The sequence below is a fragment of the Drosophila willistoni genome, assembly GCF_018902025.1.
Source record: "Drosophila willistoni isolate 14030-0811.24 chromosome 2L unlocalized genomic scaffold, UCI_dwil_1.1 Seg72.1, whole genome shotgun sequence".
Classification (NCBI taxonomy): Eukaryota; Metazoa; Arthropoda; class Insecta; order Diptera; family Drosophilidae; genus Drosophila; species Drosophila willistoni.
In genome coordinates, this window is record NW_025814049.1 from 642,647 (window position 1) to 659,983 (window position 17,337).

General features: G+C 37.8%; 1 protein-coding gene across 2 annotated transcripts; it reads right to left on the bottom strand.

Moving 5' to 3' along the window:
- Positions 1 to 1,840: 1,840 nt before the first annotated feature.
- On the bottom strand, positions 1,841 to 16,995 carry LOC6637928 (ALK tyrosine kinase receptor). Of its 2 annotated transcripts, none has more exons than XM_002061014.4 (9): positions 16,668 to 16,995; positions 6,987 to 8,248; positions 6,225 to 6,918; positions 5,665 to 6,160; positions 5,415 to 5,602; positions 5,166 to 5,343; positions 4,061 to 5,094; positions 3,789 to 3,996; positions 1,841 to 3,726 (listed from the first exon to the last, which is right to left on the bottom strand). In XM_002061014.4, the coding sequence occupies exons 2-9, from the start codon at positions 7,851 to 7,853 to the stop codon at positions 2,112 to 2,114; spliced, it is 5,280 nt and encodes a 1,759-aa protein (XP_002061050.2). In that variant the 5' UTR covers positions 7,854 to 8,248; positions 16,668 to 16,995; the 3' UTR covers positions 1,841 to 2,111. The 2 variants fall into 2 exon arrangements, with proteins under 2 accessions (XP_002061050.2, XP_046866258.1); XM_047010302.1 differs by lacking the exon at positions 16,668 to 16,995 and adding an exon at positions 13,548 to 13,716.
- Positions 16,996 to 17,337: the final 342 nt, after the last annotated feature.

Here is a 17,337-nt window from a genome sequence, read left to right on the forward strand (position 1 = left end):
AACTTTAATTTCTAAGTTGTAAGCTGTTTTTTTTTTCTTCATTTGTTTTTATCTTTACACTCATATATATATTTTTATACAGATATATGTATATATATATCAATTAGATCTTATATATGTTTGTATGCTTGAGCCTTCGATTCAGTATATATATTTTGTTGTTGTTTTGTACACATTTTATATATTTTTTTTATTGTTTTTGTTTGTTTTTTTTTCTTTAACACTTAATGAAATTTCAATGAAATTTACATTTTTCTGTTTTGTTTTTTTTTTTTGCGTATTCAGCATTTAAATTATGTTTTAATTTTTTTCATGTAATTTAGATATTTAGATATTTTAGGTATTCATGTTTGTATGTATATATATATGTAGATGCGCATATATGTAACTGTATACTTGTACATAAGCAAAACATTCACATATCGATATCGTAATTTCCACTCGGTTTTTATTTGTTTTTTTTATGGTTTTTCAACATACACTCAATATAAGTATACAGTTAAATATACACTATATAAATCAAATTTCTTCATATTTATTTTATATATATAGGTACACATATAATTTATGTATATGCATATATCTATATATAGGGTTCTCTTGTGGGTGTACAACAATCGATCAGGATTATATGTCTGTGTGTTTTTTGGTTGTGGGTGTGAATGCATGTTGTATATATGTGTGTGTGTGTGTGTGTGTGTGTGTGCGTATGTATTGTATAATTTTAATTTATCAATTTTCCATTTGTATATTCTTTCATATATTTTTTAATATATATATATATTTATATATATATGTATATATTTTTATAAAAATTATATAATTTAAAGCTTGTTTTGTTACGTTTCGAACTGAATGTAAAAAATGTTTTCACTTAGTTTTCTTTTTCATTTTCATTTGCTTTTACTTGTGTTCAATTAAACCAGCCAATACACACACAATATGCCCTAAATCTAAAAAAAAAACGTATAAATATCTAAACCATATTTTAAGAAAACTCAAGAAAAATGTATTCAAAAATAATCATTAAAACAAAACAAAAACTTTCATTAATCAAATGATATTTAATTTTTCTTTTATTTTTTAACCTTATTTTGTTGTCTTTAATGCTACGTTTTTTTCGTTTTTTAAACATACAACTGAATTTTCATAAAAATCACCCTGTAAATTGAAGTTTCCTTTTTTTTTAATTTTTCTTTTTTTTTATATATATATATTTGGTTTTTTTTTGGTTTGTTGTTTTACATACTAAATTTTTCTGCTTAATTTTACAGTTAATATACGTAAACTGCTACGACGGAAGCTTCTGCTTTTTATTTACATGTAAAAATAAATTTTCTGAAATTAAAATTAAAATAAAAACTTAAAAAATTGTTAACTTGTTATTAATTAAAATAAGTGACTATGCGCTGGCCCTTTGTTTTTTTTTTTTGTGTTGTTTTGGTTTTGTGTTTTGGTTCATGAGTTTTAAAAAAATAATCGAATTTTCTTCTATTTGTTTGCTTTTGCGTTTTTTTTTTGTTGTTTGTTTTGTTTTTTTGGTTAGGAATATTGTTTAGCATTTCAGTCAATAGCTTAAACCAAATAAAATTGTTAATTAAAATTTAAAATTATAATGAAAATCTACTAAAAAAATTATTATTTGTATCTTTTTGTTTTTTCTTAGTTTTTTTTTTTTTTGTTTTTAAATATATATGTTTTTGTATATACACAACCTCTCGACAAAAAAACAACTAAACTAATTTCAAACTAATTTTAATGTTATGTGTTTACTATATATATTTTTAAATATATATATATTCCTTTAAGCCATACAAATTTGTTTATTACTTTACTCTTTTTTTATTTTTTGTTAGCGTATTTTTCTGTTTTTTATATTTAATTACAAATACAAGTTCTTGTGAAGGTCTCACTCGATTTTTTTTTTTTTTGTTTTTCACTTTTTATTTTATTTTTTTGTTTAAACAAACTGTGATTTGGCAATCCAATTAAAATGAGTTTTGGCGAATGCAACAGCTTTGAGCTGCGACACCCTGTATGTGTATGTGTGTGTGTGTGTGTGTGTGTGTGTGAGAGGGTTTGCCAACTTGAGCAAACAGTTGAAAATGAGCCTAACAACTGATTTCGGAATGATTGTTGTTATCCTTATAACGATCGGCATAGCCCTGGATGGTGGCCACTGCAGCAATCTCTCCATTGCCTGTGCCATTGGCACTTGTTGCCCCAGCCGAACCATTTAGAATGGTGCCATTGCCATTGGGCACGACGCCATTCAGTTTACCCTCTGACTCCAATTTAACCTGGACATTGGCATACGACTGCTTGGCACTGCCATTGGGTAGACTCTTGAGAGCCGACGGATCCAGTGTTATCCCATCCAGCTGGGAGGCAAACGACAATGGTGGTTGAATGGTCGTTGGTGTCGGTTGCGGTGTATCCAAGCTGATTAGTTTGGCCTCATCACTATGCGTCGGTGAACGCAGAATGGGCGTGACGGAGGCCTCTGGGGCTCCACACTGATTGGCATTGCCAGCAGATGACACCGAATTCAGCAAGGGCTGATCACTCTTCGAGTTGGGCAATATAAAAGATGTCTCCCAACAATCGCCATTCATGCCACTTGCTCCGCCTTCGACTAGCTGATCGGCTGCTAGGGCTGCAGCTAATGGCTTGGGGGCAGCTGGCGAGGTGACCGCAGGCGGTGTACATGATGCAGCATTCTGTTGCTGTCGCTGCGATGAGCCACCAGCGCCTCCGGGCATAGCTAATGGATTGTTGACATTATCCGTCAGCGGTACTAGATAGTCGGGCACTGCCAAGCAGAACTCCTCGCCATTGGGTGGCCGGATGACAGTGTCATCACGCTCCGATGCCGTGGGACCCAATATATTTGGTAATGGAGCATTCATTATGCTTGGATCTTGAGTGCAGGCTGTTAGATGCTCCAATAAGCTAGTAAATGTGGGCCTATCCTCGGGTGTTGGGTTCCAGCAATCGGCCATTATTTTGTATATGGCGACAGGACATTCGGTGGGCGATCCTAACCGACCGCCTCGCACCACCAACTCCATGACCTGTGTATTATGTTGACCCGGATACGGAGAGCGTCCTAAACTGAAGACTTCCCACAGTAGAATGCCAAAGGACCAGACATCTGTCTTGGATGTGAATATGCCATCGAGGAAGGCTTCTGGTGGCATCCATTTAATGGGCAACATAGCCTTGCCACCTTTGCGATAATAGTCCGATCTATAGATATCCCTAGACATTCCGAAATCAGCAATTTTCACCACTCGTCCTGGACCCTTGCTGCTCAGTAGACAATTTCGGGCTGCTATATCACGATGAATGAATCGTTTACTCTCCATATAGCGACAACCCTTGGCAACATCCAGAGCACAGAAGAGCAGGTCCTTCATTGTCAGCAGGGATACACGTTCGGGGGTATTACGATTTTCACGCAAAAACTTTTGCAAATCACCGCCGGCCAAAAGTTCCAAGACTATATAGTAAGGTTGTCGATCAAAGCAAACGCCAATCAAATGAACCATATTCGGGTGATTGAATTTGGCCATAATTGCTGCCTCCTTGAGAAAATCTTCCTCCTTCTCACGTTTGGGATCCTCACGAAGGGTTTTGACTGCGACAGGCATTTCCACAGCATCGCCATCACGATGGCGATATAGGGCCAAATAAACCTCACCAAAGGCTCCCTTGCCCAGGGCACTGAAAAGAGTTCATGATGGTTACTCTACTGAGGTGGTTATGGGGTAAATGATTTGACTTACTTGACTAGTTGAAGACTTTCACGTGCCACCTGTGGTAAACTGTTGACATCTATGTGACCATTGAGTATGCCATCGCAACCATAGTTTGGATTAAAGTTATTCAGATTCGAGTCGTCAATATTGTGGCGCAAACGGCTAAGTTGTAGATCCTGTTCCACTAGCATTTTATGTCTTAGTTTGGCTTGCTTCTTGCGTTGATAGCGATTGTCTATAAAAGGTAAAAGAAAAACAGTAAAAGACTTAGTTTTTTTCCATGTGATGTGTCTACTTACATAGCATAAAGACCAAAGCGGCTATGCAGATAAAGAGCACGGCTAGAGACATCAGTAGAATGGAGACCAAATATTGGAATGAAGATTTGCCAGCCTCTTCGTGGATCTCACAGGCGGTATTATTGTCTCGCTTGAGACTCCAACCATCTGGACATATACAACGCACTGCGGATCTAAATTCATCCAGGGCCACACAGCGATAATCGCAGCCGCAACCCTCGATTGCCGGAATGATAATGATGGCGCCTGCTCCACTGCTAGCTCCAGCATATATGGTACTGGTGTCCCTTAGGCTACGACTGCTGCTTATGTACGAGCTACCGCCCTCGCCATTCGACTCATTTAGAAAGACATCGCCACCTTTGTAGCCGCCACCTCCTCCTCCTGTGTTACAACCTCCTCCACCGCCGCCAAATCCTCCCTGACCATGTCTGTGAACGGAGGTGCCATTGTCGGCCAGTTCCACATAGCATGAATGTCCGCCTCGTCCACCCTGAAGCAAAGCTGCTCCGAAAGTGGGACTCAAAGCTTGATCCTCTTTGGCACGCCAACCGCCTCCAGGTCCTGCAGTTTTCTTGTTCAGCGGTTCACCATTGATTTGACCGCTTTCAGGAGCTTGTTGAGCCTTGGATTTCTGACCATGCTGAAAGTCCTCATCGATATACTGGCCAATGCCCAAACCTCCACCACCACCGGCCACGAGTAGGGGAACTGCTTCATTCTTCGCCTGATTAAGGAGGAATACATATGAACCGCCACCTCCACCACCAGCTCCATTTTCAATATATATTTTCTTGACCATGTCCTGTTTGGAACGAAAACTGTATTGTCCCAGATCCACATCGTGTTCGGCGCCACAGCCAGCTTCCTTGTGGGTGCCCATGCTCTTGATACAAGCATTCTCACCCTCTTGCCCCACAAGGAAATATAGTTCTTCATTCTTGTGTAACTCAAGGACGGATACAGCTACAGATCCGCGAGAGCTACCTACGCCACCTGATCCCAGGCCACCACTCGCTCCCTTTACAATAACCCTGAAAGGAAGAAATGCGGTAATGCGGTTAGGTTAATAATTCTAAACGGATTAAACAGAATTTAAACTTACGTATAGTGTCCTTCATTTGGTACTTTCCACTTCTGCATTCCTTTGTAGGTGCTCTGATCTTCGACCACATGAACTTCTCTTAGAACATGCGTCTTATTCTGCTCCCTATAGGCGGATTCACATTGAGCCTGAGTCGGTCCTATCATTCCACGGGTGTCACAAGAGGTTAACTCAAGATCTATATACATAGGTATAAAAGAAGAGGACCATAAGAAGAACAACCATAATGTTGTTAATCAGCCGACTTACAGTTTGTATGCTCGAAATCTCGATGTGTTGGTCTCTTTAGATTATTTCTTACATCCCAATAGTTATAGCCATTGAGATGTTCTTCCGGTATATTGAGGCCAAAACATTCTGGACTTAGAGAGAAATCATCGACAGCCACATCGGAGAAGATCCTCATTCCCATCCGTGCCTCAAATTGCAGATAGTATCTAGAAAGAAGTTGGATTAGTCATGCAACTGACCAGGAGCTTCTGAATCTCTTTTCGCCTACTTGGATGTTATGTTGGGTAGAACATATTCGGCTCTCAGCCAATCGCTTCCTTGGTTCTTGGTGCTCCACCAGAGAGTTGTGGTTATATTCTCCTTCTCCTTCATTTCCACCACTGAGAGATTAATGCTTCCCGGATTCTTGCCAAATTGATGGATATAGAAACGCACCACACATGAATTGCGATAGGGTGAATCTGGATTACCATGCACCGATGGTGGTGGATTGAATGTTTTGCTCAACATGATTGCATTGCTAGCAAAACCGATAATCGAGCTCTTCTCCGTATTGTTAATGTGCTGATTCATATTGACGAGCATATAATAGCCACTGCCAGTATTGTTGATTAAATGCTGTTGAGTGTGATCACCATCGGGGCCAGTGTCATGGGTGGGTGAACTTCCAGTATGTCGCGACCATGTCAATGTTGTCTTGCCCGAGTCACGCCAGCCACACCAATCCTCCTCAAAGTCGCAGCGACCACCGTAAGGGATTTTATCTAGACAAAAGACATGACAACTGATAAGCAATTGCACTTCAGCTTGGGCTCAGCGAAAACTTACCACATGACTGCAATTCATCTTCGGCATCGTCACAATCTCGTGTAATGTCACAGATGCGCGGCAGTTGAATACAAACCGGCACCTTGTTCATCATACACTTGACCTGTGAGGCACTGCATTTTTCCGATTTGGTGCCCTCGGGGAAACAGCTAACCATGCGTAAATTATCCAAAGCCACATGTGCCTTCTGACCCGCCTTCAATTCCGGCACAATCTCGAAGACAATGCGAAAATCTCTGGAAATGCGACCCAAGCGAAAGAATTTGCGTGTCCATTGGCGGAAATTGTCTCCTTGTATTTCGGTAGGCACCCAACTGCTCTCTTGTGTATGAAGTGGTTCGACTACAACTCGCGATAAACCATGACTCATGTCGCTCTGGTGCATATAGACCTCCAAGAAGCACTTTTCCATTGTGGTACTAAACTGGGGAGATGTCAAATTGAGTTGCTTAGTGCCGGGTTGAACGCGAGCATATAGAAAATGACCATTTGCATCATCAATGCTATCGGCAACGGGCCCAGGTAGAAGGCCGGTCATGTTTTTCTTAGCCAATTCCGTGCCGGATATGACCTGAAAGCCATCGGGATAGTCAACCCAAGACCATGCGCATGGTGTCTCGAAATTGCATTTCACACCGAGCAGATCTTCGATTTCCGAGGACGGTGTGGACTCTGTGTGAGGTGCGTAGGTATTCTAAGCAAGAAATAAAAAAGAATTTTGTCAGATTGGAGAAAGTTTATAAATTAAATTCATCAACTTACCGGATTGGGTTCCGTATCCCTAATACGTTCCTTGATCTGTTGTATGGGATCCAATGGATCTGCATCGTGGTCGCCATCTAAATTACCGCGAGTTACTCCACCAGCTGGTTCATCAGCTTGATTTAAACTCTTCTTTAGCTTAAACAATTCACTTATGGAATTCTTTCTCGGATACGTGCGCATCGGTAAGTCATCTACCCCAGCGTAAAGAGGCGGAAAACGTGTGGAGTATGGACTGGAACCGGAAGCGCCTCCACCAGTTATAGGACCAGATGTCATGGCTGCCACGCCGCTTGGCTGTCGTAACTGTTCGCCATAGCGATCCGCCGATCCAATACCTTGGCCAAGACCATCGATGCGTCCAATTGATGAGGTCCCAGAGTATGAGGGATAACCGGAACTACTGCCAGATATGCCACCGCCTGGACCACCCACCGATGGTTTCATCAGCTCCTTGCGTAGCGATTCCATGCCACGCCTACCATTGCCACGTTCAGGTCGCGGCAAGGCGCCCGCTCCCACTTGTGAGAGATTCTGACGACGACGTGTATCCCGACGACTACCTGGCGGTGGACGTGATCCAAGAGCACCACCTCCTCCCAAATTGGCGCCTGTTTCACCCTCATAGTCGTCGTAGATATGGACGGGTTGAGCCACTCCCGGTAGCGTAGGCAAGGGCAACGGTTGCTCATGGAGACGTCCATTGCGCAACTGTTTACCCCCACCCATGGGCACAGGATAATTGTAGCTCTGATGCTGCGACATGGGCAGTGAGTTGAAGGTGTGATTCGAGAGCAACGGCCTCTGTCCCCAAACGGGCAACAGCCAGGCAACTAGCCCCAATCCCAATAGCATTAGCTGTGACATCTTGCACCAGCTGTCTAGGACTTATATCCAATATTCTCTTTCGATCTCAATAGTTATCGCTGAGTTTGAGAGTTTTATATGTGTGTGCAAAAACAAAAATAAAATGCAATATTCAGTAGTTGTTGATAATTTTTGTTCACTTGTCGCACGGGTGTTTTATTTTGTTTGTTATCTTTAACTTTTCTCGATATTCGGCAATGCCTGGAACCGCTGAGCGGGCATACGATAAGTACATTTGAAGTTCTTCAGATGCAGGCAATACATTGTGAATGCCTTTTCAATAATTAGAGACAATTGTTGTGGGCGTTTGTATGTGGTAGGCGTATGTCAACTGCTTTGTTACACACAGAGAGAGAGAGAGAGAGTGTTTGATCTATGACAATTTCCGTGATAATCTGTTAAATGACAAGAGATGGAATATATTAAAGTCATATGCATGTAGGTATATAATTAATAGATGTTGCCAATGACTTTTGACTTTTCCACAAAGAGAGAGAGAAAGTGTGTTGGTTGCCCACGTAATGGCATTTCAATCATGTAACCGCTATCGCCCACTCATCCATACACACACACATGCACAGAAATATCCCTAAAAATGATAGGTGGCCCACATACTCACACACACACACAAACAGGATACACAGGTGCAGTAAAATGGTAATAAGGTGCATCAATATCCCCAATATAGCCTTTGCCTGCCCTGAGGACAACGAAACAGAACATTTTCAATTGAACACACACACATTCCATCCATGGGTAAGAAATCGATGAAATTTGTATGCCTGCAGCAGGCTGATTGCAGTTTTCAATTTGTATCTGTTGATGGCCTTGCAGCTACATAGATGGCCAAAATGTCCAAAAAAAGAAATGGGTTAATCATGTTTTCATCTAATTGTGGCTGCAAGGGCAACATTTTCTCAAAAATGCTTTTCGCTTTAGTGATATATGATTGCATTGCAGCTATGTACATTCAACATTGTGAACATGTATGTTCAGTCCTGTACGTATTTATTCAAGGAACTAATAGCAGTCTATTCTCGACCTATGACATTTGACAATATACATATATAGCTAATTCTGAATCTACGTGTCTAGTTCAAAAAATTTAGATACCTTTCTCTTTTAATTTTATGTAAATGAAAAACATAGAAATCTTTCTTTAATTTTATTGACTTTGTTAAATGAACGTTTATACTATCTCTTAATTTGTCGAGAACCAATTCGAAGGTTGAAATTATAATAAAGTAATGAAAACCATATACCATATCTATCATCTTTCATCATAAATTTCAAATGTATAAGACCATCTTATTCAAGCACAAGCTACTTTTTCCGTTCCGTATTCAAGGATGCAAGGAATAGAAATCACAAAAATGTATGCTAATTCTTATTTCTCTATTGAAAAAACCGATTTACGGAGCATTGTAGATAGTGATTGCAACATGTTGAAAAGCATTGGTTTATTCTTATTATTTCAGCATTATTTATATTCGTTTGAAAAGAAACTAAATGACATTTTTTGTTTTTCTCTTTCTTGTTCTTTAGCTAGGTACAATCTTGAGTTTCGATGAGTAGGTAAAAAACATGAAAGTCTTAAGTCGATTTTCATAACTTTTTCGATTAGATAGAGAAAAGATCGGCGTATCTTACAATGTTTTGCCTATTCTTCTAAAACCAAAAACAGCTAAAAGAATGAAAAATCTGACGTTTTCTCTTATTTTTTTCACTTTGATGCCATTTCATAATTCTAATTTATATTGAGATAATTATTCGTCAAATGTTTAATGCAAAATACAACAATAAGCTGTCCGTTTTTGACTTTTAAGAAGTTTCATCTAGGTCAATTTTTTCACTGTTTTGCTTTTGGTTTAACGAACAAGTTAAGTTTTAATTTTAAGAACTTACTACTTGTCAACAGTTTATAATAAAAACAGCGGCAACTAGCAAAACTAAATTTTTGTAAAATTTGTTAACTGATTATATTAATGTAAGTCCTAAGCTAAGAACAAATATTTGAAGATCTTCAAAGAGCCTGGCAAGAAATCATGCCTATCTGGTAATTATAATTTAATTACTGGCTACAAAATTTGTTGATTTTGAGATGTTAAGTTTTGCAAAAACTTTCTCTGTTTATTTGTCTCAACATGTGAGTCAGTATAAACGACAACCTATTGACAGTCCCCTATTAAAAGACGCATCCAAAAATAAATTGCAATATATAAAAATATAAATAGATGATTTGGCATCGTTAGGTTTTTCAAGAAATATGTATCTTTTAGCTTTCAAAATTGATGTTTGACATTCCAAACGCGGTTAATTCAAAATAGCGTTTATATGTAATAATTACTCTTAGCATACTTTTAGGAACTATCTAACATCAACGTAATGCATCCACTTTTTCTATTCAGTTAGTGTATCATTTTTTTCTTTGCGTATTTCAAATGTGACTAACAGTATTTTAAAATTTCAGGTTTTGCTAAAATCTTATGTATTTTTTAATATTTTGCTTTCACATTTTGTTGTTTTTCCGTTTATTTTTGTAGAAATTTCCAAAAAAAATATTGGCATTAGATAAACATCAAATATAAATGCCATTTCATTAGCTTTAGATAATTCTGGAAGACTCTCAATATAGAAAATATTTTTCAATTTCTGAGAATTCAATTTGGTTTTTGGTTGGAATCCAAGCACAGACACACACACAAACACACACATACCGAAGCACACAGAGATACACCAAGTTACAACAGTTAGCTTTTCATCTAGGGCGTCGTACAATTTCACTTTTAACATTTCACTCACACACATACACGTACACACACACAGATACTGGAATATGGGTATATGTTTATATGTATATGTGAGTCTGTATATGCTTTTGGCCATTTATTTCGCCGAATAACAACTGCATTTATTTTATTTGATTTGCAATTTTCGTTGGCTTTTTTTCGGCTTTTCCCATGCTTTCTCTCTCTATCTCTACGTGTTTGGATGTGTGTGTGTGTGTGTGTGTGTGTAGATACTAGAAAAAGTGATTTTCCATTATCCTCTTTTTTTTTGGCTCATGTTGTTTGGATTTCGTTTTTGTCTATTCGTATGGAAGGGAGGGAATCTGCGAATCCGAAGAAATATTGCATGTTTTTTTTTTTCCTTATTTTTGGGAGATAGAAGCCAAAAAGTTGGGAAATTTTTGTTTGTTGGCCCGCAGCAGCGATTTTTTTTCTTTCTGCATAGATGTTTACCTCTCTCTCTTTCTCTCTGTCCCTCTGTCCATGTGTGTGTGTGTGTGCTTGTAACTTCATAGTACTCTAAGTATGATATACAAAATGGCTGCCGCAGTTGTACAACAGCGAAAACAACAACAAAACGAAATTGTAAATACACACACTCACACAAACACACATGCACACACAAAAATACGCCTAGTAAAATAAAAGCGAAAAAAAATCGAAAGCAACGAGTAACGAGAAGAGATGCTTTAACGTGTCCCGAACGGAAACACAATTGAAGCTGAAAGTTCAACGAGAAGTTGCCAAAGAGGTGTGGGATGCAAGATGATGATGACGATGACGATGATGATGATGATACTTGTAACCAAGTCTGGCTAACTAACCAAAAACCTGTGTATGAGAATGCTTGGGCATACATGTGTATGCAAATTCCTACATATTAGTCTATGGGAGGAAGTTGGGTTCAAAATACGCACAAGTGACTAGGCCAGATGCCACTATATACTCTCTTGCCTTCTTGTCAAGTAGGCAGTAGATCATCAACACATGGCTAACAGAGGGAGTTGCCAATTGAGGGTAATAGTGCCAGGAAGCTGACATCTTGAAATGCAGCGTCAGTTTAGTTGAAGAGCGACACACTTAACAAAAATCAAAAAGAAGTTCAGCGCTTGGGCAAGGAACGGCTCATTAGTCAAAGATAGTAAGTTCCTTTAGCTGCAGTCTAGGTTGAAGTGAAATCAATTGTTGAAAGTTTCTTTAAATAGGTCCATAGGCGGACGTAGGGCTGTGAAATTCATGAACTTTGCCCCTTAAGGTATGCAATATGCTGGAATTCATAAAGAATTCATTGTTCTTAACTTATAAGGATTTGCCTTGAGGATTATTTTTGAATTTCGACTGCTTTTTATATACTCTAGGGAAAGGCTGTGGCCTTTGATGATCCTTAATATACACTATAAGCATTTCAATAGTATTTCTTTGAGAAATCACCTATCTATAAGTTTTCCGAATAGGTTAGTTCCATTTCTGATACAGACTTCGTATAAAAGCTTAATAGAAAAAATGTTAAGGACCAAAATAAAAACAAAATTTTGTAAAATTTCTGTTAAAATGAAAATAATTTCTAAAAAGATTTAAAAGTTATCTTTTTTGAAGGCAATATGCAATATTTTGTAAACAGTAAGCATTTATTTATTTTTTGGGTCTGTAATTGTATTTTTTCCCACGACATTTTGGTCAAAAAAGTTTAAAAAATCGGAAACTAAAAACATGCAGTTTTTTTGTTTGCCATTTTTATGATTTTCCTAAGGAAATTGTATTGTTTCATATTACCTTCAAAAAAGATTAACTTTAAATCTTTTAAGTTCCAAAAACAGATTCAAATAAAACATTTTAAATATAATAAACAAACGGTAAATTCTATGTTTACACCAGTTTTGCTAAACTGTCAAAAAAAAATAAAACAAAATTAATACCCTACATTCCAGATATTACAACAACAAACATGAAATTATTTTTATAAATGTGTGTTAAATTGAAATAAATGAAAACTAAAGCTTAACATGTTTTGAAATTCTTTGTATGAATAATTATAGAATTATTTTTATTATTAATTATCACAAAATAATTCTATATTTATGTATATGCATCTCTTTCATAAGAAAGCTATATCCATTCGAAAACTTACTTTTGATTATTATATTATGCCAAAAGTTCGATTAATTTGATGCACACAGAAATGACATTTTCGACATAATAATGGAAATAAAACAAAGTTAATGACAAGCAACAAACACAGAGAAATATAGAGAGAGATAGAGATAGAGAGAGAGATAGACAAAGAGGGGAGACATATGAAAAACAGTTGTATTCTGTATCTGTATTTTGCAGATACACACACAGCAACAACAGCAGCAATAACAACAACACCATCATCTACAACAACGACGACGAGTTGAAGCTGCGTCAAGCTCGCAAATATTGCGCTGTTCAGCTCTGCTGGCTGCGTTTTGCTGGTTTAAGGCTACCAAGGACTAGGACTGCCTGCCTGCCCATGTCCTGCCAGCCAAACGCAGCTTCAGTTGCGCAGGATACACACGCAGACACACACACACACACACACACACGAACACAAATACATACATATGTACATACACAGTATACCCAGTGAAAGCTATAGAACTTTTCGCTACTAATGGCGCAGACAAATTGTTTTGCGTATCTCACAGATACATAGAAATGAGCCACAAAAGATACTACACACAAAAACACACTCACACACACACACACATACACACACAGTAATATATAGAAATTTTTCTGCAGCCTAACAAATATCCATATCACATCTTGATTTTTGCATTATGCCAAGAGAAAAACAAATTCTTCCATCAAATGGAATTCAATTTAGTTTTTCATTATTATTTTTCTTTCTTTTTGTTTTTTGCTTGTTTTTCCAATTTACCATAACGCGGACATTTTCTTTTTGAGCCAGAATTTTTCAAGTGCCGAGCAGAAAAGTATTGAAAATATTTTCAAATTTTATGTACTAGAATATATATATATTGTAATTATAATTTTTCACTCTTAATTTTTTCACAAGATTTTTCGTTATTCCGTGTCTTTTTTTCCGATTTTTTTTTTCTTTTCTGCGGCGGCGACGGCGACGGCGGTGGTGGCTGCTGCTGCTAAATTGTTGTTGTAGAATTTGCTTTTTGGGCTGTTTGTTGTTGTTGTTGTTCTTGTTATTGTTATTGTGGTTGTTGTTACTGTGTAGTAGTAGTACTAAGGCCGCCTATCCGCATTTGATTTTGGATACTTGCGCGCACGACGCTCGGCAAACGAAGACTAAAAATGGGGAAATTTTTTTGGGCTATGTCGAGATGCCGATGCCCGGCCATCAACAGCATCCCAGCAGGCAGATGCTTCGGTCTCTTAACTGGATGTAAAAACGACGACAACGACGACAAGAACGACGACGACGACATCGATGCCGACGAGGTTAAACGAATATCCTGCGCTGAAATCGAGCTGTGCTCAGGATACACAGATACAGATAACTCAACACAGGAATAGAAGAGAAGAAAAAAAAAAAAACAGAAGGCTAAAGAAAAAAAAAACGGTCCAAAAAGGAAAAACACCAAATGGAAAGGCGGGATAGAAAAAGAAATTTCCTTACTCGTTACTCGTTTGGTGGACAGTAACAACGGTTGCGGCAAAATCTGTTGCTGTTTTGGCTGTGATTTGATTGAAACCCTGACGAGTGGGAGAGCGGGTGGGCCAAGGGGGTGTGGGTCTTACTCTACTGGGGCGGATTTGTTACGGTGTTGGGAAATTAATGCAAACTGCTGGAAATTTAATTTAGCCACAGCAGCAGGCAGCCAGATGGAGCTTGTTGTTGGTGAATATGCCCGTGGGTGAAGCTTAGGTCGGTACCGGGCTGCTGCTGTGCGTCAGTTTTTGCTCCTCTTCTGCATTACGTTTCCTTTTTCAATTTGCGCTGCAGTGCGCACTCAAGTGCAAGTCCCAGGAAGGTGGCCAAGGAGCACATTTCGAAGAAGAGGTGGAAGAGGGTGGAACGGAAATGGAGGCCAGATAGTTATCCTATTCGCGTGCGTCTGTAATTTCATCTAATCAGTTGCACGGATGCGACACATAAATGCATTTATCATCCGAATGACGTGCAAATGGATTATATGTGGGAGATTACTTTACTCTTGTTTTTTTTTTTTCATCTTATTTCTTGTTCATTATCCTCTTGTTTTTAGTATTATTATTTGGTTGTTGTTTTTAGTTTACCATCGAGAGTCAGTAGCATCCTGTTGATTCTATTTAAAGCTTCTTTTTTTTTCATCCTCCTCTCTAATTGGACCGAGCCAAAGCCAATTTCCACGAACTGCAAGTGCCCGTAGTTGATGCGGATGATGATGAGTTCCAAGTATTTTGCACTGTTTGCTGATTATATGAATTTATTTCTCTGCAACTTTATTATGTACCTGCGGAAACTTTTTAATAACACAAATCACTTGCCAAGTATTTCTATTTAATTCTTTTTTTTTTACAAAAGTCACTTGCCAAGTAATTCTATTTAATTCTTTTTTTTTTTTAATGAAAAGAATTATAAATATTTTTTCACAAAAAACCTTGAAACCTTTTTAATAGCTTCATTGCAATGAGATTTAATAAATGGCATTTTAAGTATATTCCTTATTTCAATGCCTTCAGAAACTATAAAAGTTTTATATTTTGAGTAAAATTAATAAAAATTTTGAAATATATAGCTATAAAAACTTCTGAGAGAAATGAATTTGTAAAATCGTTAGAAAATTGACTAATTGTAAGTTGTAGGTTGAAGGTCTTGGAGAATATTTTACCCTGTTCTATTCCGATCTACGTATGTGTAGGTTAATTCGAAATGTATTAGTCAAGAGGACAACTGGATAGAGTTGTGATCGGTCCTATGTACATAGATATGATTGTAATCGCTTGACAAAGATATGAGTTATTAATCAAGAAGTGTTTTCTTGACCTAAAGTCATAGTGACAACTACATGATAAGAACTTGAAACCTAATCTACATACAATCCATATCGGATTTAGGTGTAGATGTTAAGTGTGAAATCTGACAGTTTTCGAAAACAATTTAGTTTTGATATCGAAATTTGAGTCGTTCTTCATTTCCACTTTCCTCGAGCCTTCACTTGTGTACTTTAAAGTCAGATACTTTAATATTAAAGACGATATTGATCTCAATCTATCTATTTAGAAATAAATCGAACCAATTATTAACACTATTCTCTTTTCAAATTAGAGTTTGTATTTTTCTCTTCTCATTATCCCCATTTTCTTATCACTTTGACAAGGCTCAAAATCTGCCTTACTGGGATTTGGAACCAAATGTCACCTTCATTCTAGACAATACAAATATTATGTGTCAAATTGGAAAGAAGGCATCACGTTTCTACAATATATCGCATTTGTTTATTTACAATAGTTAATCAAATTAAATCAGAATGAGTATATAAGGAAGAGATAATCCATTAGATGATCGCTAACAAGTAAAAATAATGTTTTGTTTTCTTTTTTTTGCACTCAACCAGATACAATATATATCCATAAGATGACGACGACAACAAACGGAAACGAAACGACACATTCAGCGACAACTTTTACAAATTCTATATAAAATCGTGCAGATATCTATACAATACACGCATACATATGTATGTATGTATGTATGTATTTTTATATATGTATAGTATGTATTTATATATATGCTATATGGGGCGGACGATGCCGACAACGACAACGACGACGTCAAAGACCGATCACAAGGAAACCTCAACAACAACATCCACTTTATTTTTAAAGGCATATTTTGCTTTTATATCTCTTTTCTCTGCCCCTCTCTATTTTCTCTCCGACCCTCTCACACTCTCTATAATATTTCTATAGGTTTTGCTAGATTTGTAGCAGCTGAAAATTGGCGGCCATAAACTGTTTAGAGATGTGCAAATTACACAAAATAAGGAGAAGAAAAAAAATGTATACAAAATTGCACATAAAAATTTAGTTAGCAACTTACTAGTTGTTGCACTTCTTTCATTTGGGCTTCACTTCGTTGTCTGGATGTTAAAAATAATACTAAAGTTGAGAGTTTGTTATTTATAGAAGGGGCTAACTCCCCAACTCACTCACGACTGACTGACTGACTGCCTGCCAGGCAGCATGTGGCACGTGCCCCAAGGAAATGGCGGATCTTTCGTATCTCTATGTCACTTTTAATTCAATTATAATCACTAGAAATCCGCGCACGTATAAAATTGTCTCAAATCGGCTAGTGTGTGTGCGTATATAGTCAGAGTTTAATTCTTTATTTGCGAGACCAACAACTGAGAGGCGCAAGTGTTCAACGACAACTGACTGTGGGACATGGCGAGAGCGGCCTTTCGGATCGAGATGAACGATGTGGAAGAATCTTGTGTAGGCGGCAGAGGCGACCGCAATTGTCATATGTTTCAAGAGATTTTCTCACGGGCAACACGCAGCCACAGCAACAGCAACATCCTTGACTTTTGTTTGTTTATTTGTTTGCCTTTTCTTCAGGCGTCGCGTCAAGTGGACCCAGTCGGCCGAAATGCAATTGACTTGTGTTTCGGAGCACAGCGGGAAGGCGGCGTCAATCCGTCGTCACAGACTGGACTGGACAGTATTGGCTCCTACCTGCCGTTAAAATAGAAAATTGAAACCCCTGC

Coding starts and splice junctions, on each gene's coding strand:
- LOC6637928 (XM_002061014.4), bottom strand. CDS start 7,853: ATGTCACAGCTAATGCTATTGGGATTGGGGCTAGTTGCCTGGCTGTTG. Junction 6,919..6,986: donor GGGATACGGAACCCAATCCG/GTAAGTTGATGA, acceptor TTTCTTGCTTAG/AATACCTACGCACCTCACAC. Junction 5,603..5,664: donor CTACCCAACATAACATCCAA/GTAGGCGAAAAG, acceptor ACTTCTTTCTAG/ATACTATCTGCAATTTGAGG.